Source organism: Canis lupus, chromosome 1, assembly GCF_048164855.1.
Source record: "Canis lupus baileyi chromosome 1, mCanLup2.hap1, whole genome shotgun sequence".
NCBI classification, from domain to species: domain Eukaryota; kingdom Metazoa; phylum Chordata; class Mammalia; order Carnivora; family Canidae; genus Canis; species Canis lupus.
In genome coordinates this window covers 81348430-81374711 of record NC_132838.1, presented here as the reverse complement: position 1 = coordinate 81374711, position 26282 = coordinate 81348430, and the positions used below count along the sequence as shown (strand labels likewise).

Here is a 26282-nt window from a genome sequence, read left to right as displayed (position 1 = left end):
GAGAAAGCGGGTCAGTGTGTCTCATCAATATGACAAAATGATAAGAGACAACAATGTCTGGAGTCAGACCTAGAGACACAGAGAGGAAGGGCTCCTTTCAGTGACTCTCATGCAGGGCCATGGCCCTACCAGCCCCTGCGCTGGCATCAGCTCCAGGCCTTCACCCGATGAGTCAGCTGGTCAGCTGGTCACCTGGGGGAGAGTGGGGAGGGGTGCGGGAGGGCAGATGCTGCCTCCCCAGAGCTCTCCTATGGAGCAGGGGTAGCCAGAAAGGGCAGAAAGGGGGCAAATCTTTTTCCCTAGGCAGATCAGAGTAGTGTTAATAACTGAGACCACCTGAGACCATCCAAGGGCAGGTTCTTTTTTTTTTTTTTTTTTTTTTAAGATTTTATTGATTTATTTGTGTGTGTGAGAGAGAGCAGGGGTAGGGGCAGAGGGAGAGGGAGAGGCAGGCTCCCTGCTGAGCAGGGAATCCCATCTTGACTGGGACTCAATCCCAGGACCCTGGAATCACGACCTGAGCTGAAGGCAGACGCTTTACTGACTGAGCCACCTAGGTACTTCATTGGGCGGGATTGTTTTTTTTTTTTTTTTTTTTTAAAGCATCAGCACTTTATTTTTTTTATTTATGATAGTCACAGAGAGAGAGAGAGAGAGAGAGAGAGGCAGAGACACAGGCAGAGGGAGAAGCAGGCTCCATGCACCGGGAGCCCGACATGGGATTCGATCCCGGGTCTCCAGGATCGCGCCCTGGGCCAAAGGCAGGCGCCAAACCGCTGCGCCACCCAGGGATCCCTGGGTGGGATTGTTAATATTGATCAGAATCATGTAAATGTAGCAGATAAGAGAGACTTGGGTAAATATGTTCTGGCCAAGACACCCTCTGGGAATTGCTTTGCTTTCTTTTACCCTGAAAGAAGAGAAAAGTAAAAGTGTATATAGTTGGGCAATTACCCTAAATCTATGATTTGAAAAACCTCAGAGTTCGTTTGTGGTACTTTAATGTTCAAGATTAGAAAATTGTAGCTTGTCCAGTGAGAATAAGCTCCTAAGTTGGAGATGGGAAGATTCGTGCCAAATGCCCTCCCCAATCTTGAGGGTAAGCTGATAAGGCATGAAGAACCCTTCCGAACTTTGTATCACGCAGAAGCCCTGGAAAAGGCCCCGCATTGGAAAAGAAGACTTTTTTTCCTCCTTTCAAAATCAGAGCTGAATGACCACAGGCCCTGGACATTGTGTGTGAACTGGGCTGGCTAACTGGCCTTGACATTGTTGCCTGTAGCTCTGAGCAGTGAATTGGGGTGGAATAAAGGAACACGTGGTCATTCTGTTTTAACCCTTTAGTAGATCACCCTAAACCCAATGAATGGATGGGCAAAAAGATGCCTAAACTTCCCTTCTGTTCCCACAAAACAATTTTTTATTTACCATGACAGACTGAACCTGTAAGTCTAAATTTGTCTTTGCTGTAGTATGAGGGAAAATAACTAATAAGAAACAAAATAACCCCATCAACCAAGACCACCTTTCTTAGCAGAGGAGGAGTGTGTGAGCTTGTTTAGGGCCTTAACCTCACTCACCATGAACCCCAAAAGCAGATGTGCTTCTGCGGTTTGAATCATCAGGACAAATAGCCGGGAAGAGTTTTTCCAGGGACTTTCTGGTATACTTTTTTTTTAAGATCTTTATTTTCAAGAGAGAGAAAACACTAGTGTACATGCACGGGTTAGGGGCTCTCCTGAGCCGAAGGCAGGAGCTTTAACTGCTGAGCCACCCAGGCGTCCCAATAGGCAGGCTTTAAATGGTATGTGTGTGTGATGTAGGTGGCGTTTTAGAAGTGAAGGCATGAATCAGGTATGTTCCATTGGTTAGTGAAGAGAGTTGAGACCAAATTGCAGAGCTGCATATGCATTTAGGTCCCCTGTATTTTGAAGAGTTTGGAGAAGCATGAGTTAATAATGAACTAGAAGGGGCAGCCCTGGTGGCTTAGTGGTTTAGCGCCGCCATCAGCCTGGGGTGTGATTCTAGAGACCCGGGATCGAGTCCCACATCGGGCTCCCTGCATGGAGCCTGCTTCTCCCTCTGCCTGTGTCTCTCCCTCTCTCTCTCTGTGGGTCTCTCATGAATAAACAAACAAATCTTTAAAAAAAATAAATAATGAATTAGAAGCCACAGGGAGAACCTGCTTCCTTCATGCTGAGGCTTCAGGGACGAGACCCGGGTGCTGGCTCTGGGCAGCGTGTGAAACAGGAGGGCTTTCTGCTGATTGCCTGCTCAGATCCCATTAAGATTGGCAGAGTTTCTGGGCAGTGAGTCTGGACATGACAGCCACAAAGAGGGCAGTGTGTTGGTGTTGAGGACTGGCTTGGATTGTGGACCTGCCTGGGGCCTCGCTGCAGCCTTGGGTTTGAGTAGTGAGAAAGCAGCTAGGGACTCTAGGATAACAGAGCTGTGGGTAAAAGCAAAATGTGACCTCTGCAGAGTATAGTCAGTGAATAGGCACTAGTGGCTCTGCTTGGATCGTGGGGCAGGGGTGTTTCTGTGGTTTGTAGGGGAGTGAGTGAGCAGTTTGGGGTTGAGGGGAATTCTAGAGCATCTTACGGAACAGAGGGGTGGCCAGGTGGCATCCCGTCTGGAGCACACATCCACACACACGTGCTGCGAAGCTGCTGTGGCAGCTGCACTTGGCAGCTGGGTCTGTGGTCTACCTTCTGGGTGGAAAGACCTGGGTCTCCTACCTACCAGGTTGAGCCAGTGAGTGAGCCAGTCAGAACCTTGGGCTTCCCCTGGCACCAGCTTCTGGCTATTAGAGTGTCTTCCAGATCTAGTGATCTCCCGCTTCAACTGGTCACGGTGGTGGGAAACCGTGGTGGGAGTAAGCAAGGAAGCTCTTGTCCAAGGGTTACCACCCTAGGTCTTTGCTGGACATTGACTCCTGGCAACTTGTTTTGTACAGATTCCCGTAGGGGACCTTTGTCCCACTTTTGGGGAGGACGTAGCTGAGAGCTGATCTTCAAATTCCCAGCTCCAGTGGGTGGTGTCTCTTCCTTTGAAGACCTGTGCTGCTGCCCCCACAAGCTTTAGTGAAGTGCGCTTTGCAGCTTTTTAAGAGAAGGGCTTTTGGAAGACCCCTGGGAAACCATCCACTGCTCTTCAGCACTGTGTATGTTTGGTTTAGTTTTTTTAATTTTTATTTTTAAATATTTTATTTATTCATTCATGAGAGAGAGAGAGGCAGAGATATAGGCAAAGGGAGAAGCAGGCTTCCTGTGGGGAGCCCGATGCAGGACTCAATCCCAGGACCCCAGGATCATGACCTGAGCCCAACCACCGAGCCACCCAGGTCCTCCGTTTGGTTTAGTTTTGAGCACTTGGTAATGAAGATGTCACTGACTACACTTGTGGGACCTACTTGCCATGTGCTGGACCCTGCACTGAGCACTTCACTGAACCTGCCTCCTAGGCTTCTATAGTCCTCTCAAGCCCCAAGGTCTTAAAGGTGATGGAGTTGACATTTTGGTTCAGAAAGGAACACTCCCAAGCTCACTGAGGTGCAGTGGTTCCCCCTGGAACCAGGGACATGAATCCCACCCCATCTGCTCTCTGTTTCTGATCCTTGCTTCTTTCTGCTGGAATATTGGCTTCATTTTCTCAGAGGAGTCTCCTTCAAATGTTCTTTTTTTTTTTTTTTAAGATTTTTATTTATTTATTCATGAGAGACACAGAGAGGCAGAGACATAGGCAGTGGGAGAAGCAGGCTCCCTGTGGGGAGCTCGATGTGTGCCTCGATCCCAGGACCCCGGGATCATGCCCTGAGCCAAAGGCAGATGCTCAACCACTGAGCCACCCAGGTGTCCCTCCTTCAAATGTTCCTCCTCATGTCTCACACTTTCACCAACACACAGGTTGGCCTCTGTGTCCTCACTGCCAAGGCGAGAGTCCTAGGGAGGGCTCTGATTGGCTCGGTTAGATCCCCCGCCCTACTGTGAGACCAGGGGACAAAGGACCTAGCTGGATCTGCCTGTTGGGTGGGAGCAGGCTTAGGAGCATCAGGGCTGCTAAAATGCCGGGTGTCCACCATAGGGTGGGAGGCCTCCTTCTTTCCAGATGGGAAAGTCGAGGTTTGGATTCCCAAGGTGACTATTCGTGGGTAGTCCTCTTAGTGGCAGCAGTGGGACTAGAGTCAGGACTGACTCAGAGCCTGTGCTCCTAGCATCGTGTCACACTGCTTCCTGCACGGTAGAGGGCCCCATGTGAGGGCTTGGGGGTGGGAAAGGTGAACCTTGGTGCTTTAGGTCCTCTACATCCACAGAGTCCAAGTCATGGGCACAGAGAAATATAAAATAAGGGAATGAAGGTACAAACTATGGGAAGTATGGGCAGAGGGAGTGTAGGAGGTGAAGGGGTTAACTGGGTGGGGGTGGGGAGCCAGAGTCCTGAGGAAGCTTGCTGCAGGGGAGAGAGGGAAGTGTGTTCCAGGTGTTGTGGAGAGTTTGCATTAGGGCTTGGGCTGGACAGATGGGGACCCTTGTGAGTTCCAGAGAGGAATCTAATTAAACCTTTGTTCTGAATGACCTTCAGGGGCCTAGAGTTGGATGGATCCTAGTTCTTGCTTCATGACACGCTTTTGTCCTTGGTCTGCACATGGCCTGCTTTCATCTTGTCTGTCCCATGGCATTCTTAAGTGTGTTTTAGCGTGACTTAAACAATAGTTTGCTTGAATGTCTTTCCACTTTTGCAAAGCTGAACTAAGTGGATTTGTCTTATTTTTAAATTTATTATTATTATTATTATGTAATGGATTTGTTTTAATCTCTATTTCAGCATCTATGTCATGGGCCTGGTCCTGGAGTGGATTAAGAACAATGGTGGTGCAGCAGCCATGGAGAAGCTCAGCTCCATCAAATCGCAAATGATCTATGATATTATTGATAATTCTCAAGGATTCTACGTGTAAGTTGATTGGCTTTATCTCACATTTTGCCTCTTGTGAATTTTAAAATGTGTATGTCCTCTACCTTTGAGAAGTGGACATATTTCCCTTTCTTGAGGTGTCAGAAGTGTAGTGAACTGGGTAGTCCCAGGCCCCAGGATTAGGGAACAGGTGAGTTCTTCCCTTGTGCATCCCCACCTGGGAATCCCACGATGAGGTACCTCTTCCCCAGGGGGTGGTGATGTTTTTTTCATGAAAGATACTTCCTGGGGATGTCTCATTTCCTCCTGGGGCAGACCCTTCTCCCACTGTCTGCCTCCTCTCTGTGTCCCCTGGGAAAAAACACTGTGCTTGCTGGAAGGTCTCAGCTTTACCCAGAGACTCCACTGGAGACCCTTGGTATAAATACCCACTCCTGGTCCCCTCAGCCAGGTCATTTGCCTTTTTTTTTTTTTTTTTTTTACATTTTATTTATGTGTTTATTTGAGAGAGAGAGCGTGCGCGCTTGCATAAGCAGAGCAAGGGGCAGAGGGAGAGAGAGAATGAGAGAATCCCAAGCAGACTCTGCACAGAGCACAGAGCCCAATACAGAGCTTGATCCTACAGCCCCCAAATCACAACCTAAGCCGAAATCAAGAGTTGGATGCTCAACCGACTGAGCCACCCAGGTGCCCCTAGGTCACTTAGCTTTTTAGGAAAGCTCACTACTTCCCTTATAATAAGGCAAATATTACCACTCCAGGAATGCTGTTTGTGAATGGAATTGGCTATGACATGAGGAGACTTCTAGTTAAACTCTTTTGTGTCCACCACTGGATGAGCACCTCTGAGGGGTACAGGAGATGATGGGTCTTGTGTTAGTCTCCTAGGACCACTGGAACAAAGATGCATTGCTTTGGTGGCTTAAAGCAACAGAAGTCTATTCGCACTCCTCTGGAGGCCTGAAGTGTAGTATGTCAGCGAGGCTGGGCTCCCTTCAGAGACTCTAGGGAGAAATCCATTTTTTGTCTCTTCCAAATTCTGGTGGCTCCAGGCATTTCTTGGCTTGTGGTGTGTCACCTTAGGCTCTGACGTCAGCTTTGTTGTGCGTCTTCACTTCTGGTCATTGGATTTAGGGCCTAGCCAGATAATCCAGGATTATTTATCTCAACTAGAGACCTTTTACATAGTTAAATCTGCAAAGACCCCTTTTCCAAACAGGTCACATTCACAACCCCTGGGGGTTAGGACATGAGTGTATCTTTTAGGGGGTCACTATCCAGTCCCCTACCATAGAACTCTCACCAGAATGTAGGTGTGAAGCACCTAGTGCAGTGCCTGGCACACAGAGGTGTTTTCATTTGTGTTTCCCTGTCCTTTTTTTTTTTTTTTTTTTTTTTAAAGTTTTACCAGTTTCTTTCTTTCTTTTTTTTTTTTTTAATTTGTTTTCTTTTATTTATTATTTATGATAGTCACAGAGAGAGAGAGAGGCAGAGACACAGGCAGAGGGAGAAGCAGGCTCCATGCACCGGGAGCCCGATGTGGGATTCAATCCCGGGTCTCCAGGATCACGCCCTGGGCCAAAGGCAGGCGCCAAACCGCTGCGCCACCCAGGGATCCCTGTTTCCCTGTCCTTAAAGTGACATACAGGTTTATGAGATTTTATGCTGTGTGTGTGTGTGTGTGTGTGTGTGTGTGTGCGTGTGTGTGCGTGTGTGTGCGCGCGCTCATGCGTGCACGTACACATGTGTATATTTGTGTTTATACACATAACATAGTTATTTACAAAGCCTGAGACCTCCTCCTTAGCAACTACTACTCTTTCGGGTTCAAGGATAGCAACTGACCAATAGTAACTGGAGAATTTATACTCTTTGAGAAGTCAGTGTGCCATGTAGGTTGGACAAAACAATGCTTGAAGCCTAACTGTTAATACATCCCCATGATGTATTAACAGAATTAAGAAGAATTTTCATCTTCTTCACAATAAACCTTTTTCTGGTGGGAGGGGTGGGAGCCCAGGGGTGGGAGATGGGGATGTACTTTTGGAGCAGTTAGGATAAAGTAGCATGCTACTGCTACCTCTGCCCTGAAAATGCTTGTTGCCTTTCCTGTGAGTTCTTGGCATGCAGTGATCCTCCAGCCACAGGCCCTGGGGAGTCGGGTTTGGCTGGATGCCTTAGCCTTTAGGCTCCTCTCCCATGAGCAGTCTGGGGGAAGGGATGTACACTGTGCTTTTTGCCTGTGCATGGTTCAGCAGAGCCAAGTGCAGCCAGGGGGCTTGGTGGTGGTGGTGGTGGTGGGGGCGGGGGGGTCCAAGGAATTCAGCGCCAAGGGCTAAATAATAGTTACAAGCTTGGAGTGGTAAGATGATATTGCTTTGCCTGGAGGTGTACAGGGGTTTTTGACTGAGCTTGAGCCTTGGGCATGAGTAGAGTTAGAAGGCAAAAGTACTTTTGGGAATTTTTATGAAAGCAGGGAGTGGCCCCTGCAAAGGTACTGAGGGAAGAAAGTACATTGTGTTTGGGGAGCAAAGAGTGAGTTGCCTGGAGGGGATGCTTGTGCTGAGATTAGAAGGAAGGTCTGGAAAGGTCTGAAGACCTATTTAGTCCACCTGTTCAGTCCTCTGTCACCTGTCTGCTCATCTACCCACTCACCCACCCTTCTATCCATCATCCACCCACCCATCCATCATCCATCATCCATCCACCTATCCATCCACCTATCCATCCACCTATCCATCTACCCATCTAGTAAATGTTTCTGAGCACCTACTCTGGGCTGTGTTCTAGGCTCTGGGATACTCAGAAGAACAAGGTATCTTTCCTGACTCCCAGAGTACTCAGAACCTGAATGTGAGTGAAAACACTTGGCTATTGTGGAGGAGAGACCAAATTTTCTATTATTGGCTTTAGGCTCCATTTATTTCTCAGGAGATGTATAGGCACAAAGTGCGAGGACAGAAAGAATGCTAATGCCTCTGGAAAAACCCAGGGAATTAGAAACAAAACAAAACTTAGAAGGAACCCTGGGAATCCCTGGGATTCCTTTTCCTCTAAGCTCCTTAAAACTCCAAGCACCCAACCTGGCATTTCCCAGAAGGCAGCCTGCTTAAGCCAACGTGGCAGGCGGGTTGTCTCCGGGGGAATCAGGTCACCTTCCCACCCAGAACTTTTCATTTACTTATGCACAGCCTTGACCTAGAATTTTCATCTTCTTCACAATAAACCTTTTTCTGGGAACTTCCATCTGTCCTGGGCTGCCCGCCCGGAAAATGTCACTCTAGCACGTGATGTTCCCACCATGACACTGTTACTGGAGTCAGCAGGCTTTCCACTTGTTCCCTCCTCAGTGTTGCTATCTATTCTTTATAGTCACTTTAATTTTCAGGAAATTCTCTGCTTTTCTTTTAAAACTATAGAAATATGGTACCACAAGGGAGGTGAGTGATTTTAAAGAGGAATACCAAGTAAGCTAGAATTACAATCCTGAACACAGTTGTGGGCAGTTTCCTGGGGGCCACACCAGCTCTGCCCGTGAGCCTGGCAGAGATGCCCAGACAGATAAGATAGCCATCGAAGTCTGTATGTTCATCCCATGGCCTAACCACCCATATGGTGCTGATTGACCCTGACTTGAACCCATGGGCACAGTGTAGCATTCTGGGCAGAAAACCCCCTCTTGGCCACTTGTTAGCATGTGGCCTTGGGCCAATGACCTGACTGCTCCAGACTCATTTCCTTATCCGTACAGTGTGTGTAATGGTGGTACATACTTCTGTCTGTCTGTCTTGAGGACTAAGTGAAAATCCATATGAATAAAGAATATATAGAATATATAACAGGGGTTTAGAACATGGGCTCCAGCGTGGGTTAATTTGCATAAACCATACTTGGCATTAGGGAGCCTTCCTTAAGAGTTAGGTCCTAGTATTATTTTGGGTTACTATGGAAAGGACACAGAATGCTGAATTTTGATATTCTAAAGATGTCTAAGTGATAGTGCCCATATTGAGACCTGATATCACATTTCTTGGTACCTTCACATGGGGACCAGACCCTAGGAAGGAGGGGAGTGTGTGATGAGCCTAGCAATAACCTCAACATAAAGGGAAGTAGGTAGAACCCTGGTGCTTTATAGATACTGACACATTTTATTGTCAGCGCAGCCCTGTGGAGCAGAAATGAAGCCTATTTTCCAGAGGCACAGAGAGGTTAAGGTGGCCGGGAAGTGGGAGCAAGCCAGGGTATGCACATGAGGAGGGTCATGGGAGTGCTGGTTCCAGGGTGCTTATTTACTACTCTCGAGAAACTACAACAATCACAGACCAGAGATGATGTGACTCTATAATGCAGGCATCAGTGGAAAACTTAGAAATGATTAAGTTCAGAATTGTGATTACTTCAGCTAAATATATAAAAGCCGATTACTTTCCCAAATACTCCAGAAATAAATGTAAAAAGCGTTAATGAGGTTAAAAAGATCCCATTTGCTGCAATAGCCATGTCAGTTCTTTTTTTTTTTTAAGATTATTTATGTATGTATTTATTCATGAGAGACACAGAGAGAGTCAGAGACATAGGCTGAGGGAGAAGCAGGCTCCCTGTGGGGATCCCCATATGGGACTCGAACCCAGGACCCCGGGATCACGACCTGAGCTGAAGGCACTCAACCACTGAGCCACCCAGGCGTCCCAGCCATGTAAGATCTAAAATCCAAATATTCATCTGGAAAAGTTAATCTTCAGCTATAGAAAAGTTCCTTTCAGCTATACAGAAGGATAGCTGAAAAATTTTAAGAATATGTATTTACATTAATAAAATGTAATGTTAACATGTGGTTTACCAAAAACAAGCCATGGTAATGTAATGGGACACTGGCATACAGATAAGCAATATGTCAGTGGAATAGTAAAAAAAAAAAAAAAAATTCCAGTAAAAAAATTATTTTATTGTTAATATTATTTTTTATTTTTAAAGTTTTAAAAAGATTTTTGATTTATTTATTCGTGAGAGACACAGAAAGGCAGAGACACAGGCACAGGGAGAAGCAGGCTCTTCATAGGGAGTCTGATGGCAGGACTCGATTCCGGGGCCCTGGGATCATGCCCTGAGCAAAAGGCAGATGCTCAACCGCTGAGCCACCCAGGCGTCGCAAGAATGGCATTTTAAATTAGGTAGAAATGCATGTTTGGATTGCCCATATGATGCAGTTTGTTGGACATCTGACTCTTGGTTTCTGCTCGGGTCATGGTCTCAGAGTTGTGAGACTGAGCCCCACCTTGGGATTCTCTCTTGCCTCTACTCTGCCCACTCATGCACTTGCTCTCTAAAATAAATAATAAAATATTTTTTAAAAAAGTAAAAGAAAAGCATGTTCATAACTTTGAGGTTTTGATGTTCAAAGCATTGATAATCCATTTAGACAAAATTATAGAGCTAGATATTTGCATCATGCCATACTCAAAAGTAAATTTTAATGAGTTAAAAGATCCAAATGCAAGAAACTGAAATAAAAATACCATAAGAAAATAAAGGAGTTTCTTTGAATATAGAAAGTGTAGAAGGCCTTCCTAAACAAGCTGTAAAACTCAGAACCATAAAACAAAAAGATGTCTAATTATGTGAAAAATTTTAAAAATTTGCACAGCTTAAGACATCACAAATGGGATGAAAATGAAAAATGACAGACATGAGAAAAGTTTTACAGTATGTAGCATAAAACTTAGGTGACTATCTTTGGTATAGGCAAGACCCCACAAATGAAAAAGGAAAATAAACCAAATAACAATGAGGTGGTGGTCGCTAATGGTATGAGCCAGAGACCCAGAGAAACCCAGCTGGCTAATAGGCCAACCTCTTCAAGAAATGCAGATTACAACCATGAGAAATATCAGAGAGGGAGACAGAACATGAAAGACTCCTAACTCTGGGAAATGAACAAGGGGTGATGGAAAGGGAGGCGAGCGGGGAGTGGGGGTGACTGGGTGATGGGCACTGAGGGGGGCACTTGACGGGATGAGCACTGGGTGTTATGCTATATGTTGGCAAATTGAACTCCAATTAAAAAAAAAAAAAGGCAAGTGGCAAGCTACAAGCCTAGGGGGGTAAAAAGATTACAACCATGAGATTTTTTTTTTTTCTTTTTTGCTGCTAATCAGAAATTATAATGATTGATGACATCAGGCCAAGGAATGCACTTGGTGTGTCAGGTATGAACTTGGACAGTTTGGAGTGAAGTGTGCAGCCCCCATCACAATTCAAACTCTTAATCTTTGACCAGGGATTTTTGTTGCCAAGTAGATGGCTGTCATTTCTACTCATGGATCCAGAGGTGTGGTACCTGCAAGTCTGCTCCTGCTAGGTGAAGATCTGCAGACTATTCAGATGCCCATCAGGAGGCATCTGATGAAAGCCGCTGGGGTCAGGACGCCTGGGTGGCTCAGTGGTTGAGCATCTGCCTTTGGCTCAGGTTGTGATCCTGGGTCCAGGGATCAAGTCCTGCATCGGGCTTCCCACAGGGAGCCTGCTTCTCCCCCTGCCTGTGTCTCTGCCTCTCCCCCTGTGTCTCTCATGAATAAGTAAATAAAATCTTAAAAAAAAAAAAGAGGAAGAAAGCCGCTGGGGTCCATCCACAGTGTGGGATAATGTGTGCAGTGAGAAAGGTGAGGGAGGTCTGTGAACAGACATGGGAGACTGGCCAGGTTCTATTATTTGGACAGAAGATAAAAGCAAGTGTAGGAAAGGATGCATCTATTATTAATTCACTTACAAAGCCACAACATTCAGGAGGTCTGGGTGGCTCAGCAGTTGAGCGTCTGCCTTTGGCTCAGGTCATGATCCTAGAGTTCTGGGATCGAGTCCCACGTTGGGCGTGTCTATACACCTTTGTATGTTTAAGAAGAGCCTGGGGAGTGCACATCAGTGGGAACCCCCTCTGTGGGAAGAAGATGGTAGATTTCTGTATTTTTACTCTTGATTTTCATAAATCGCATTAAAATTTAAAATTAATATTTTATTTTAAAAATATGGCAGTAGTGGGTAAACCTGGTGGCTCAGCGGTTTAGTGCCGCCTTCAGCCCAGGTTGTGATCCTGGAGACCCAGGATCGAGTCCCATGTCGGGCTTTGTGCATGGAGCCTGCTTCTCCCTCTGCCTGTGTCTCTGCCTCTTTCTCTCTCTACCGCCCCGCCCCCCGTGTGTCTCTCATGAATAAATAAATCTTTTAAAAAAAAATCTGGCAGTAAGGAGAGGCCTGATTACAGCATTTTGTGGGCTTCTTTCTCGCAGGGCAGTCTTCCTCATTCTTTCTCAGCTGTCCTTATAGAAGGACATCACTGAAACTAATGTGCTTGGCCATGCCAACGCTCACCTTCTTTGTAAGGTGGGTGATTATGGGAGCTGTGCCTTGGCCCCATGCCATCCACTCTGCTACTTTCAGAAGTCCTGGTGTTTCTCAGTGGCCACTCTGGAGCACTAGTCCCAGAGACCCAAAGCATTTTTCAGTCACATCACTTGAGGAAAACTGTGTCCCTGTAGGATTTCTCATCTGGGGAGTTTAAATTCATGTGAACTTATGACGGGCTCTGTGAAGTTTAGGAGTCAAGAAACCAGTTTAACCCTGTTAACGCAGGATTTCCTAAATTTATAAGGTCATGCAACCAATTTTCCAGTATTATCATAGACAGTAGTGGGAAGCAGCACATGGAGTTTGTCCTTCTGTCTTTGTAGTCCTGAGATTACCTGGGGGGTTACATGCTGCCTAGGACCCACCCTAACCTTACTCTCAGTCTTGGCACCTTCCGCCTGCCTCTGAAATTTGGTAGTGACTGCCCAGATCGCACACTGGGGAGCAGTGGCCAAGTGCAGCCCACAGTGGTGCTTGCAGCTCCTGCAGTGTTTGAAACACAGCTTCAGGGACGCCTGGGTGGCTCAGTGATTGAGCCACATTGGGCTCTGCTCAGCCAGGAGTCTGCTGCTCCTTCTCCTTTTCCTTTTGCTCCTCCTCCCACTTGTGCTCTTGCTTTTTCTCAAATAAATAAAATCGTGAAAAGAAAAAGTGGGAGCATATTTCTCTGGGGAGGCAAAGAATGGGCAGTCACATTTGTTGTGTAACAAAGGGAGTTTGTGCTGAGTCTGGCACACCAGACCTGTTCTCATTTGTATGACAGCTGGGCCTCTGTTGGCATTTGAGTTTGCCTCCCCAAGTGCCCTTGCTCTAGTCTTAGGCCTTGTTTCTTCTGACCAGGAAACTTCTGGTTTTTTAAAAGAATTGGTTAATTAAACTATCTATCTATCTATCTATCTATCTATCTATCTATCTATCTATCTATCTATCAGAGAGCGTGAACAGGAGGAGGGGCAGAGGGAGAGGGAGAAGCAGACTCCCCGCTGAGCAGGGAGCCCAGGAGGGGCTTGATCCCATGACCCCAGGATCATGACCTGAGCTAAAGGCAGGTGCTTAACCGACTGAGCCATCCAGGCATCCTTGATCAGGACACTTCTTTATAAAAGCTTTCTAGAAGGTCTCTTCACCTTCTGGTGTTCCCACTCTCCATTCTCTCCTCTGTGTGCTGCTGTTCTTTAAAATTTAGATTTCATGTTGTGGAAACCTGACTGCTCCTCGTTGTTCAAGGACCCAATCTAGTTCCCTTTGGTGAATCGACAGGGCTGCCCCCCCCTGCAGTCCAGGCTCTACCCCTGGCCAGCAAAACCCAACACTCCAGTTCCCCAAGTTCTTGCTGGGGGTCCCCTGGGCCTTTGTAGATGCTCACCTGTCCTAACCTTGCCGTGTCCCTCTGAAACGTTTAAGCTTCCTCTTGGGTGGAATTCCTTGCTCAGCTCTGTGCTTCTTGCTGTTACAGACCTTTCCCTTGGAAATTTAATTCCCTACGCTGCCATCTCACTAGACTGGGAGCAGTTAATTCCCTTTAATCTTTGTTTCCTTCCCTGAGCTTTATACCAGAGACATTCTTGGGCACTGTGTGAATATTTGTCATGTGCCGATTATTTACTGTCATGATGCCATCTACTTTCATGATAGGTTGGGCAAATTTGGGGTGGGGGTGAACTGTAAATAAGATGTTTAATTCTCCCTCCTTTTAATTTTTTTTCTTAAATTAGGCTTGCTTTTTGCTGTGCCACCTCTATAATTGAACCTTCCTGTTGGGAGCCTGAGGCAGCAGAGTATCAGAAGGGTAGCCAATGAATTTTTAATTTAAATGTCAACCACGAAACCTACCACCTAGTGAAAGGGGGGTGGTGCGCAGAAATCAGGCTCACAGCCTATTACTAGATATTTGGTTTCCCTCTTTGCGTCTCTTCTGCCTGTAGGTGTGCACTTGACTCTTATTAACTTTAGTAGGAATTATGTATGTGCCCTTAGGGGAGAGCCTAACTTTTAATGGGGGCTTCCTCACAGTGCTTTTATTTGCTGTTTAATTTTAATGAATCACACCCCAGTAGAAGTGTAAGAATACAACAGGATGAGCTTGAAAATGCAGAAGGGGTTATTACATATTTTACTCTTCTTTTATTCCAGAGTAGATGTCAGCTCTTCATTTGTCTCCTTTGATTGTCGATGGAATGTAATTTTGACTGCCTATGTTTCAGATCAGAAACTCAAGTCAAAATACTAACCTTTCCTACATAAAAATTCACACATCCTTCATTTTTGAGAATCTGTATAAGCCTTGTGCACGATGCTGGGAAGAAAATGATGAACTTGTTTAATTTAACTGATACTTAGGTTCTTTAATATGTTCCAGACACTGTTTTAAACTGTATCAGTTATCTGTTGTTTATGCATCACAAAGAACATGGAAGACAGTTGTTAAAGCAGCAACCTTTTTTTTTTTTCTTGCTCATGACTTTGGGTCAGCAGGCTGGGCTGGGCTTAGCTGGGTGGTTCTTCAGCTCCTCTCACTTGGGATGGCTTATTCTAACAGGGTCAGTGGTGATTCACCTGTAGCCAGTGGTCTACAGTGACCTCACTCATGTGTCTGGGAGTTGGTGCTGGCTGTCGCTGGGCCTCTTCTTGGCTTGCTTACATGGCAGCCATGTTTTAAGAGGGCAGCTATAGAGGCTGTATTTGTATTCCCCTTGAGGTTTAGTCTTGGAAGTTGCATAGAAACCCTGATGTTGCAGTCTTTTGGTCAAAGCAAGTCACAAGGCTGGCCAGATTCAAACAGCTGGTTGGCTCAGTCGGTTACACATCGGCCTTGGGCTCAGGTCATGATCTCAGGATCCTGGATCGAGCCCTGCGTGGGGCTCCATGCTCAGTGGGGAGTCTGCTTCTCCCTCTCCCTCTGCCCCTCCCCCTGCTTGTTCTCTCTCTTTCTCAAATAAATAAATATAAAAAAATAAAAAGGTATAGAGAACTAGACCTCGCTTCTTGCTGGGATGGCTGTAGAGAATTTGTGACCATTTAAAAGCCACCAAAGCCCCCTATAAATACTCGCTCACTTAATCCTCACATCAAACTTAGAAAGTGGGTTCCATTACTCTTTCCACTATTCAATAGATGGCAAAGTCAGACAAAACAGGTCTAATAAAAAAAAAAAAAAACAGGTCTAATAACTTGCTCAAGGTCACACAGCTTGGGACAGGGCAGTGTGACTGCTTTGAAAACTGTTCATGACTGAGCCCTTCAGCCACTGTTAGGACCAACATATTTTTTTCTCTAGCCTTGTAGAGAAAGGGTCAGTCACATCGCCGTGTGATTGCCATGTATTGGAAAATTCATATATGTTGTGTCACCGAGCTATCACAGCTAGTCTGATATGAAGGTATTATTTCCATTATTTAGGTGAGGAAAACTGAGGCTAATGGAAATTAAGTATAAGTCATACAAGGGAATGCTAACTCACTGTTCCATCTGCAAGAGTGGCCTCCTTAAGTAAAAATGATCACAGTTTCAGGGCAGACTTTTAAAATCTATTTGTGTTGACAAAATGTTTAAAGCAGTTTTTCTGTTGACTTGTTAATGGCTGTTGCACATTACAGAAATAGCTGGAATAATAAATATGTTTTTCAGATGTCCAGTGGAGACCAAGAACAGGAGCAAGATGAATATTCCATTCCGCATTGGCAATGCCAAAGGAGATGATGCTTTAGAAAAAAGATTTCTTGATAAAGCTCTCGAACTCAATATGATTTCCTTAAAGGGGCATAGGTGAGTATATATCCAGTTCAGATGCTCATTAGAGAATTTAGTTTTTCTTTCTTCTTTTTTTATTTTTTTTATTTTGAGAGAGTGCTCACGCATAAGCGGGAGTGCGTGGTTTGGGTGAGTAAAAGGAGAGAGAGAATCTTTAAGCAGTCTCCACCCAGAACGGAGCCCAAGGGGGGACTCCATCTCATGACCCTGAGATCATGACCTGAGCAGAAACCAAGGATTGGATGCTTAACTGACTGAGCCACCCTTGCGCCTCATAGTTTTTCAAATGTGGAGTGAAACCTATCTACCTCTCTAGGAGTCTTGCCCAGCTTGGAGTAGCAATTATTATAACTTGTTGAAAAAAAACAGTTGTCATGGGATAATTCTCCTCTCCCCCCCCCAAGATTTTATTATTTATTTATGTATTTATTTGAGGTAGAGGGTGGGAGAGGGGCAGAGGGAGAGAGAGAGAGAGAGAGAGAGAATCTTAAGCAGGCTCCATGCCAGCATGGAGCCCAACACGGGGCATGATCTCATTAGCCTTAGATCATGACCTAAGCCGAAATCAAGAGTAGGATGCTCTACCGATGGAGCTGGCCAGGTACCGTACACCCCTTAGATTTTATTTTTAAGTACTCTCCATACCCAACACAGGGCTCAAACTTACAACCCTGAGATCAAGCGTCGAATGCTCTACTGACTGAGCCAGCCAGGCATCCTTCTATTTTTATTTATAGACCCTTAGTGGGATTCCCTGGCTGGGTGCATCGTAGACCACATCTACAGGCTTTTGTCAAAATTACCTTTGAGGGGCAGCCCGGGTGGCTTAGCAGTTTAGCGCCGCCTTCGGTCCAGGGCGTGATCCTGGTGACCTGGGATCAAGTTCCATGTTGGGCTCCCTGCATGAAGCCTGCTTCTCCCTCTGCCTGTGTCTCTGCCTCTCTCTCTCTCTGTGTCTCTCATGAATGACTAAATAAAATCTTTAAAAACAAAACAAAACAAAACAAAAAACCAAAATTACCTTAGAAAATCTCTTCAGTGGTTTTTATGGCAGAGGTTGGCATCCCATGACTGGAGAAAACAGATTGCTGTTGCTCCAGCTGAACAGCAGAGAGTGGGTCCTGCGTGCTCTATGAAAAATATGTGTCCTCGCCCCCGGGGAGGTGAGACACCTGCCCCGCAGTGGTTGCCTGCTCCCTGCTTCTTGTGAGGCAGGCCCACCAGATACCTGACTGAGTTAATCTAGGTGATATGTGAGCATGACGGTCCTTCACTATATTAGGGAGAATTTCCTAACAATTAGACATTTGAACCTGCTGGCCACGTAGGGGCCTTCAGGTGACGGTTTGGACATGATGGCCTCAGGTGCTGTGTCTCTCTCAGGAGCGGGTAACTGGAGACTGGAAAGAGGGTCGTCATAATGCTTAAGGGGATGTTTTTGTTCATAATGGCTGCATCTTTGGTTGTTCTAGGTCTGTGGGAGGCATCCGGGCCTCTCTGTATAATGCTGTCACGATTGAGGATGTTCAGAAGTTGGCAGCCTTCATGAAGAACTTTTTGGAGATGCATCAGCTGTGAATACATCTTAATCAACATATGCTCTCCCCTTGAACAGTGTACAAAATTGGAAGTCACTTGGGGATGGCAATAGAAACTTAGAAAACATGATATTTTTCTCGAGCAAATATGCTTCTTAGGGACCTCGTTTTTCAAAGAACAACAGCACAACATCCACATTTCTGCAAAGCTGGTTGGTCTTAATGGCCCCCACCTTCATTCTGACTTGAACTGGAAGTGTTTTTTATTTAAAATCTTCCTTTAGCTTTTCTAGTGAATTCCAGCTAATTTTGTCTTTGCTGCTACTTTTTCTAGCTAAATCTCAGTATTCAAACTTGCCTGTGGACTTAATAATGCAACTTGAAGTTACTTATTTCTGGGAGACACACACACACACACACACACATACACAGAGCATAGAGGTTGGGTGGGGACCTCTAGGTGCTGAATCTTGATCCTTTACAAAATGACACGATGGGGTCTCCTGGGTTTTGCAAGCTGTTAATTCAGGACCATACTCACTGTGTGGTGAGTGTTGAGGGATTCCAGGCTAAAGGGCAAACTTGGAAATGTTTCTTTCTCCTGTTACTCTTCTAAAGAGATAAAAGTGGCATACTGTGTGTTCATATAGCAAGGTCTGTTTTTAATACCAAATACTATGTAGCCTGTTTCTACTAATATGATTCTTGGTGACGCATATGTAGAGACTTAGAGAATTTGTTAGAATCCTTGTCGTGTATTAGGCGTTAACGCTTGCAATGGTGTGTCCCTCCCCTCCCCCTTTTGTCTTCAAAAAAATTACTTTGCAAGATTTTGAAATTTCCCTGATTCCCTTTGATGTTCCTTTTAGTGGGTAGAAGAGAAGGTTGGTTGGTTGCTTTGTTCTTTATTTTTCAGTGAGGCTATTAAATTAAAATTCTCTGTTAAACTCCCTTCTTGTTGGTTTCACTTGACAGTTCTCTTTATAGCATTTGACCAGTGATGCTGTGAAGTTCTGGAAGATCTTTGTGGAAGAGTTTTTCTCCTATTGTTTATTCATTGTCAGTTATTTTCTCTTGACTATGTGGAGGACATTTAAGTCCTAAAACATGTAAACCTTTGTCAATAAATTTCTTTACCTGCTATTTATTGACGTATGTATGTATGTTAAGTAATCTCTACACCCAACACGGGGCTTGAATTTATAACTTGGAGATCGAGAGCTGCATGCTCTACCGACTGAGCCAGCCAGGCACCCCCACTTCACCTGCTTTTTAGATGGATTGTTCTGTTAAAAACTTTATAATGGAAAAACTTGAGTCTGACTGTAGCATCTGATAAGGGTAATTTAGTTCCACCAAAGGGGTAAGACCTGAGCCCTGTGCATCCATTTTTAAAAAAATGATTCGGTATACAGTTGTGGCTTTCCATTGGCTTTTGGAATGGATATTATCAAGAAACCACCCTATAGCCACGGTATAAAGGTCTATGAGCTCTGTCCCACATAGGTCAGAAGCATGCCAATAGGGCAGTTCTAAGCTATCTTTGTGTTTCATTCTATTGTGTGACAAGGACTGTACTGATCTCTTATCCAAGCTCAACATCAATTAGTTGGGTTATTTGGGTTCCACTGGTCAGGGCTAGGCTTCCCTCGTCTTAGTTCTCATCTGTAAAAAAGAAGGACTTGTTCTGGAGAGATTTAAGAGCTTAAAACAAGGGCTCAATGCAGGATATGAATAGTAACTACAATAAATGTTTATATAGCAAAGCCAACCAGTCCATGGACTCCACCTAAGTGTTCATGTAGAAGAGTGCTCAGTCTACCTCACCTTTTTCATCCTTTCCTGATGGTTCCAAGTCCCTGTTGTTTGTACCAATCTGAAATTTCAAATTTCCACTTAACTCCATTCCTGTTGCCATGGCCTGCTCTCATGTCATGGTGGATTATTTCTGCAGCCTCATCTCCAGCCCCACTCTTGCACACCAGTTGGATTATTACTTCTCCCTCATGTTCTTCCTTGATACTTTAAAACCCCAGGGTTCTCAGCCTGGCCTCAGGGCTTTGTAGCATCTAGCTTGGCCTTGTCTTCCTTATGTTAATGGTTCTTGGAATGGGACTGTGTTTGCCCAAGCTATGACACACATGCCTGGCCTGGAGTTTCTGCCTCAGTGGAGTCCCTGCTCTGTTGGAACAATGCTCCTTTCCTTTGTTCTTACAAGGGTGACCCTTTTACCCATCACATGCCTGCATTCCCTCTTGAAGTGTCCAGTTATGTAACTTTCCCCTTACAGCATCATGGAGGAGCCATGTTTCTCCACTTCCAGCAGCTGTCGTCCTTGCACTTAGGGGCTGCTCAACAATTGTTTAAGGAATGAAAAGTCTTAGGCAGGTCATAATGATCCTCGTGAGTTTCACAAACTGAACCTGGATTAAAGGCAGACATACAATCTTACCTATATGGATTTTTAAAAAAAAATTTAAAACCTTAGTATACAATATAGTTTTGTTTTCCACTAAAATGGTCAAATAGGACTGGTTGAATAGGGAAATTTAAAATCTTGGAGGGCTGTCAGACTCATTCTTATAAATCTGTGAATGCTTCTGGAAAATGATCAGCAACTGCATTCGTACAAGTACAAACGGTAGTTACGTGTCGGCACACAGATTGCTGGAAGATGCTCATCGAGTGAAAACCTTGACCTTTATATGTCTCCTGTGAATGAACTGATGCCAGTCTGTTGACCATGTGGAGAGTGGTGGGATGGAAGATAAGAATTTAAGCTCCTGGGTCAGCAGGCTGCAGGAGCCAGAACCAGCCAGTCTTCCCTTTAAGATTAAAAGCAAAGTAGATAAAACCAGTGTCTTTCAGGCCATGGGGAGTCTGTAAGACACAGCAGCCTCACAATCCTTTGGTTACTCCCAAATTCTACTTTCCCCAAACTGAATTTAAAGTTTGATTTTTCTCCTCCAAAATTCATGCCAGTACATAATCATTCTAATGCTGCTCAAGTGAGAAAAAAGCAGAATCGTTTCCATGTTCCTTATGTTTACCTTCACACACTACTTGGTCTCCCAATGCTGCGGTTCTGTCCTTTGCACAAGAAACAGAAATTGTGTTCTGTCCCTAAGTCTTCATTCCCCTGCTAGTCTATGTTTATCTAAATATCCAATGCTGCTTCATCACAATTTAGCTGATGCTAGAAGGTTTGACAAGCCCTTTGGTGAACTAGGTGTTAAATTATTCCTTTCTCCCCCTTCGGAGCTGAAGGAGCCACCAAGACCCATAAAATAGACAAAACCCACTGATAGATTAGATATTCATTTCTGCAGAAGGCATTAGCAGGTCCAGCCTTGTATCACTTCATGATTAATGTTTGTTGTAACGTTTTCGTTGGAAGGAAAATAAAATGAGGAAGAATTTTCTCACATTTGATCAGAATGTACATAATTAAAAAGTGAAATGCTACTGGGTTTGGGAAGAAATCAATCACTTTAATTGGAAAGAAGATTCCTTGCCTCTGTCGGTAATTGGACTCTTGGTAATTTAGAATCGGAATCCATGACAGTTTGTGATAAATTGGCTCCTTTTGGGCTAAAGAAGGTAAGAAGTTCTAATTACCCCCGGATTATTCCAGAGTGGATGGAAAAGCTTGATCAAAGAAGAAGATCCTGGGGAAGAGAGAGAAGCCAGCAGTGAGCAAAGATTTATTGAATTTCTTTTTAAGAAGGTAAAGAAGAAAATAGTTAATTTGATGTGACAAAAACAAGAGCATGGTATTTGTGGTATTTGACATCCTAGAGATGTAAATTGGATTTTGTAGGAAAATAAGGAACTGGGCATATTAGAAAAAGTTTTAGGTATACAAAAGTTCTACAATCAGGTTATAGCAATTAGCTTTGCCTACCTGTTCGTGTATGAGAGTATTGAAAACCTTGGGCCTCACTGGGGGAAAAGTATGGAATTTGTACATTGAGTGTTTAAGCATGTATGTAATCAGCACTACGTTTAAGGAAGTCTGATGCATTTTATTCAAATCAAACATAAATTTGAGTTAGTAGAAAGATAGACAAGGCCCCAATTAGTGAATCTGCTGACCTGGTCACTGTTGGTATCCTAGACTTGTTTCTATATGCATGGCCTAAGAATACCTGAGGAATAGGCTGGATTTTAGGTTGAAGCTCTGGGTGATAAATTTATTTGAGTTGTGCAGTTTAGTATAGATAGATAGATAGATAGATAGATAGATAGATAGATAGATAGATAGATAGATGTAGATGTAGTGTAGATAGATAGGATTTTAAACTTACAGTTAAGTTGCAAGGTTAATACAAAGAGCTCTTGTATTTGCTTTCTGTGCTCGCTTCGGCAGCACATATACTAAAAATTGTATTTGCTTTCTGAGATTCACCAATTATTAACATTTAGCCTCATTTGCTTTGGCATTTGCTCTCTCCATTTATATATATATGGTCTAGTAAATATATATATTTACTCCCCACCCCACCCCAAACCATTTAACAATAAGCTGGAGACATTGTGCTTGTTTACCTCCAAATACTGATGATTTCCTCACAACAGCATTCTCCTGTGTGGCCAAAATAATGATGATCTAAATCAGAAATGTTATGTTGAGGGCACCTGGATGGCTCAGTTGGTTAAGCGACCACCTTAGGCTCAGCTCATGATTCCAGGGTCTTGGGAAAGAGCTCAAAGTTGGGCTCCCTCTGCCTGCCACTCCTCCTGCTTGTGCGCATGCTCTCTCTCTCTTTCTCTCTGTCAAATAAATAAGTTATATATTTTTAAGATCTTATTTATTTCTTCATGAGAGACACAGAGACAGAGGCAGAGACATAGGCAGAAGGAGAAGCAGGCTCCCTGTGGGGAGCCCAATGTGGGACTTGATCCCAGGACCCTGGGATCACAACCTGAACCAAAGGCAGATGCTCAACCACTGAGCCACCCAGGTGCCTCTATACTCTTTTCCTGAGATCTTATTTATTTAATTGACAGAGAAAGAGAAAGAGAGAGCATAAGCAGGGGGAGTAGCAGGCAGAAGGAAAGGGAGAACCAGGCTCTCCATGGAGAAGGGAGCCTGATTCAGGACTTGATCCCAAGACCCTAGGATCATGACTGAGCCAAAGACAGTCACTTAACAGGGAGAAGCAGGCTGATGGGGGACTCGATCCCAGGACCCTGGAATCACGACCTGAGCCAAAGGCAGATGCTCAACCACTAAGCCACCCAGGTGCCCCATAAATAAAATCTTAAAAAGTAATGTTGATATTATTTGACTCATCTACAACCTGTATTCAAATTTTGCCAATTATTCTAACATCCTTCATAGCTATTTATTTTAGTCCAAGAATCAATTCACAAGCATGCATTGCTCTGAGTTCCATGTCTCCTTAAGTTAAATATGAAAGAGTTCTTCAGGCTCTTTGTCCCTCATGTTATTGACTGTGTGCAGAGCACAGGCTGCTTGTGGTGTATGATGATGGAGTCTGTTGGAGTTGGTCCTGTTTCCTGTTTTGGCAGGGGTACCACAGAAGTGATGTCTGTCCTTGTGTATCCTGGTAGGAGGCACTTGATGTCCATCTGTCTCACTGGTGTCATGCTTTAGGTGGTGTCCATGAGGTTTTTCCACTGTCAAGTTATTTGTCCCTTTGTAGCTAAGAAGTGGTTTATGAAGAGATATTTCAAGGCTCTCACTATTCAATTCTTCATGATGGAGAAGGTAAAGTGACTTATTGCTTATTTTCCACTAGTATTTCTACCATCTACTCCTCTCTCACCCACAGGGAAAAGAAGCCCTGAAATATAAGCAAGGGTGTGAAAAAAAAAAGTACATTGGAAAATCAAAAGCCAACAGTTGGGGCTATATATCCCAGGAGCCCTGAGAGTAACAAATGTGTTTTGGGAACGTGAATAGTATGGGCAAGTGTGCTTTTTGGTGAAATGAGAAAGAAAGCAAAGAATCTCCTGATCAGGATACAGGGACCAACTTGTAGAATTCTCCCCCTGCCCCTGTCCAGTCAGGTTTGTTTAATTCTCAATATCTTCAGAAGAACAGCCCTTTGGCAACACAGGCACTTAATCTAATAGCTGGACCATGAACCACACAGCCTGATTATACTTTGAAAGATGTCATATAACAGCCTAAAGTTAAGGTTGCTTCTGATGTTTCTGGCCTCGCAGAATAGTCCCCGAGAGAAAAATAAAATCTTGGCTTCTACCTAGCCCGGTAAAAAGCTGAAAGCATCTTAAATGCCTGAAAAATAAAACTTGAGGTTGAAATATAAGAAACATTAGAGGCTATATAGGTCATTCTCAGGGTGGGGGTCGGGGGTGTATAATGATCTAATCCAGCAGAGTAAGTGGTGCCTGCTGGCTCAATATTCCTTCCTGCTCCCTTCCCCCACTTTAAAACCATACTTTCTTTAGGGTGAAAGTCCAGGGGTTGAAGCAGAAATCTTCAGGAATTGTTAGGAAATGACAGGTGAGCAGGTTAATAACCTCAGGTAACAACCATTCTGCTATAAAATATGCATTGGGGGAAATACTTCTGAATTTTTGATGCACTTAAATCTTGGGAAATCATACATGTTTTGTAAAGAAATATGCTCAATTAAGGCTCCAACTGACTATTACCCAGTCATTTCCCACATTAATCCTTTCCTTTTTTTTTTTTTAAATATTTTATTTATTTATTAGAGACAGCGAGAGAGAGAGAGAGAGAGAGAACAAGCAGGGGGGGAGAGGCAGAGGGAGAGGGAGAAATAGACTCCCCATTGAGCAGGGAGCCCCATATAGGCCTTGATCCCAGGACCCCAGAATCATGACCCGAGCCAAAGGCAGACACTTAGCCAACTGAGATACCCAGGGGTTCCTAAGCTATTTCCAATCACCCAGTAGCACACTGTTTAGTGAATATTTGTTTATTTCTATTTTTAAAGATTTTATTTATTTATTTGAGACAGAGAGAGAGCACAGGAGGAGGGGCAGAGGGATAAGGGCAAGCAGACTTCCCCCTGAGCAGGGAGCCTGATATGGGGCTTGGTCTTGGGACCCCAAAATCATGACCTGAGCCGAAGTCAGATGCTTAACCAACTGAGCCACCCAGGCACCCCTGTCCAGTGGATAGTTAATCCAGTGTCTTCCGTGAGCAAGGTTCTTGTAGATACAGGGGCAAACAAAATAATCAAGGCATTGTATCACTCTGGATTTTCTCGGTCACAATAGATAGAAAACTTGATCTCAACTGGCTAAAGCAAAAAAAAAACGACAACAACAATAAAGGCAGAGGAAGGAATCCATTGGTTGAGAGAACTGAAATATTCAAAGGCAGGGCCAGGCCTAGTCTGGTTTGCTCCAGAGGCCCAGGACATGTAGCCTTTGGGTTCACCTTTCTGGGACATTTTGCCCTCGTGCCTTGCTTCACGATAACATCAGGCAGTAGTAGTTTCAGACGCTGGCTCGGAGTACTTAGAGTGACCAGGGAAGGAGAATAGGCCTGTATTTGCACCTCCCAGTGAGAGTAGCCAGGCAGTTCTACTCGGGCTGCCCTGTCAGGTTCTCATTCCTGAACCAAATGTTAGGGCTGGGAGGAAGCGATATGCTAACTGGCTGGAATACATTAGAGCTTATCCCTGGGGCTGGGTGGGTGACCAGCCCCACCTACACCATATGGAAGGAAGCCTGTGCAGTTTGCCAGATAAATTCTGCTTTCTGTTACCCCCCATAGAGCTCACAGCCTACTTGGGGTGGGGGGCAGACAATAGACAAATATTTGGATACAAGATATGAAGTAAAGGAACAGACCTGTGAGACTCATGCCAGGGAGATACAGTCTGTAAAGTGGAAAGTGATGTTTGAGCTGATATCCAAATGGTAGAGCAGGAGTTAATCAGGAAAAGAGGTTAGGAGAGACAAGAGAAATTTGGGCACCTTGGGGGACATTTTATTTTCTCTTAGAAGAGTTGGTGTGTGATGCCACAGTTTGTACAAATGGCCACAAGACTGCAGGAAAGCACCAGCTGGCCACAGGTGGTTACAACCACAGAGGGTGACATGAGCACCCAGCATTGGCCATTATAGTGCTTGGGGGCACTGTCCTGCAGGGCTGGGGCTTGAATGGTGACAATTAACCAAGTAGGTTGGAAGCAGATAAACAGGGCAACAACTGGTACAGCAGCAGAGGTGTGTACCCACTGGATTTCAGCCCTGAACGTATCTTGTTCTCCTTAGTATCTTCCCATGGTCTAGGGACCACCAAACCTTCCATATGTCATATCCAATAAATGTTGACTAAACATATAGGTGACTATATTGATAGCCATGGAAAAATATTTTACATTTATTCCTGATTGATATTGGTAAGATTTCACCCCAGAACAAATTTGCTAATGCTTTCCAAGATTCTGCAGAGTGTCTTGGGCATTGATCCTCTACTAGAGGCTTCTGAAAGTTGAATCAACATCTGCCTGAGGTTTGCAGGGTGAGGGGATCTCAGCATGGAGATACACATTGATTCCTTTGCACAGTTTTGGAAGCCCATACAGAGTGACCAATCCAGTTGTGTTTTGGTTGAAGCATCTACTACTTCTCAAATTAATGGCCACATTAAAAGATCATGAGATGAAGCATTTATATCTTTTTTTGTTTTTGTTTTCAAGAATG

The 26282-nt window shown here is 44.5% G+C and overlaps 1 protein-coding gene across 1 annotated transcript in view; it reads left to right on the top strand.

The window, feature by feature from the left end:
* The window catches only part of PSAT1 (phosphoserine aminotransferase 1), a 31978-nt gene extending 13229 nt beyond the window's left edge, over nt 1–18749 (top strand). The window contains exons 7-9 of the mRNA XM_072837586.1: nt 4825–4953; nt 15946–16083; nt 17541–18749. Of these exons, the coding sequence (XP_072693687.1) occupies nt 4825–4953; nt 15946–16083; nt 17541–17646 (373 nt within the window). The 3' untranslated portion in view covers nt 17647–18749. The remainder of the gene's footprint in view (nt 1–4824; nt 4954–15945; nt 16084–17540) is intronic.
* The last annotated feature ends 7533 nt before the right edge of the window (nt 18750–26282 follow it).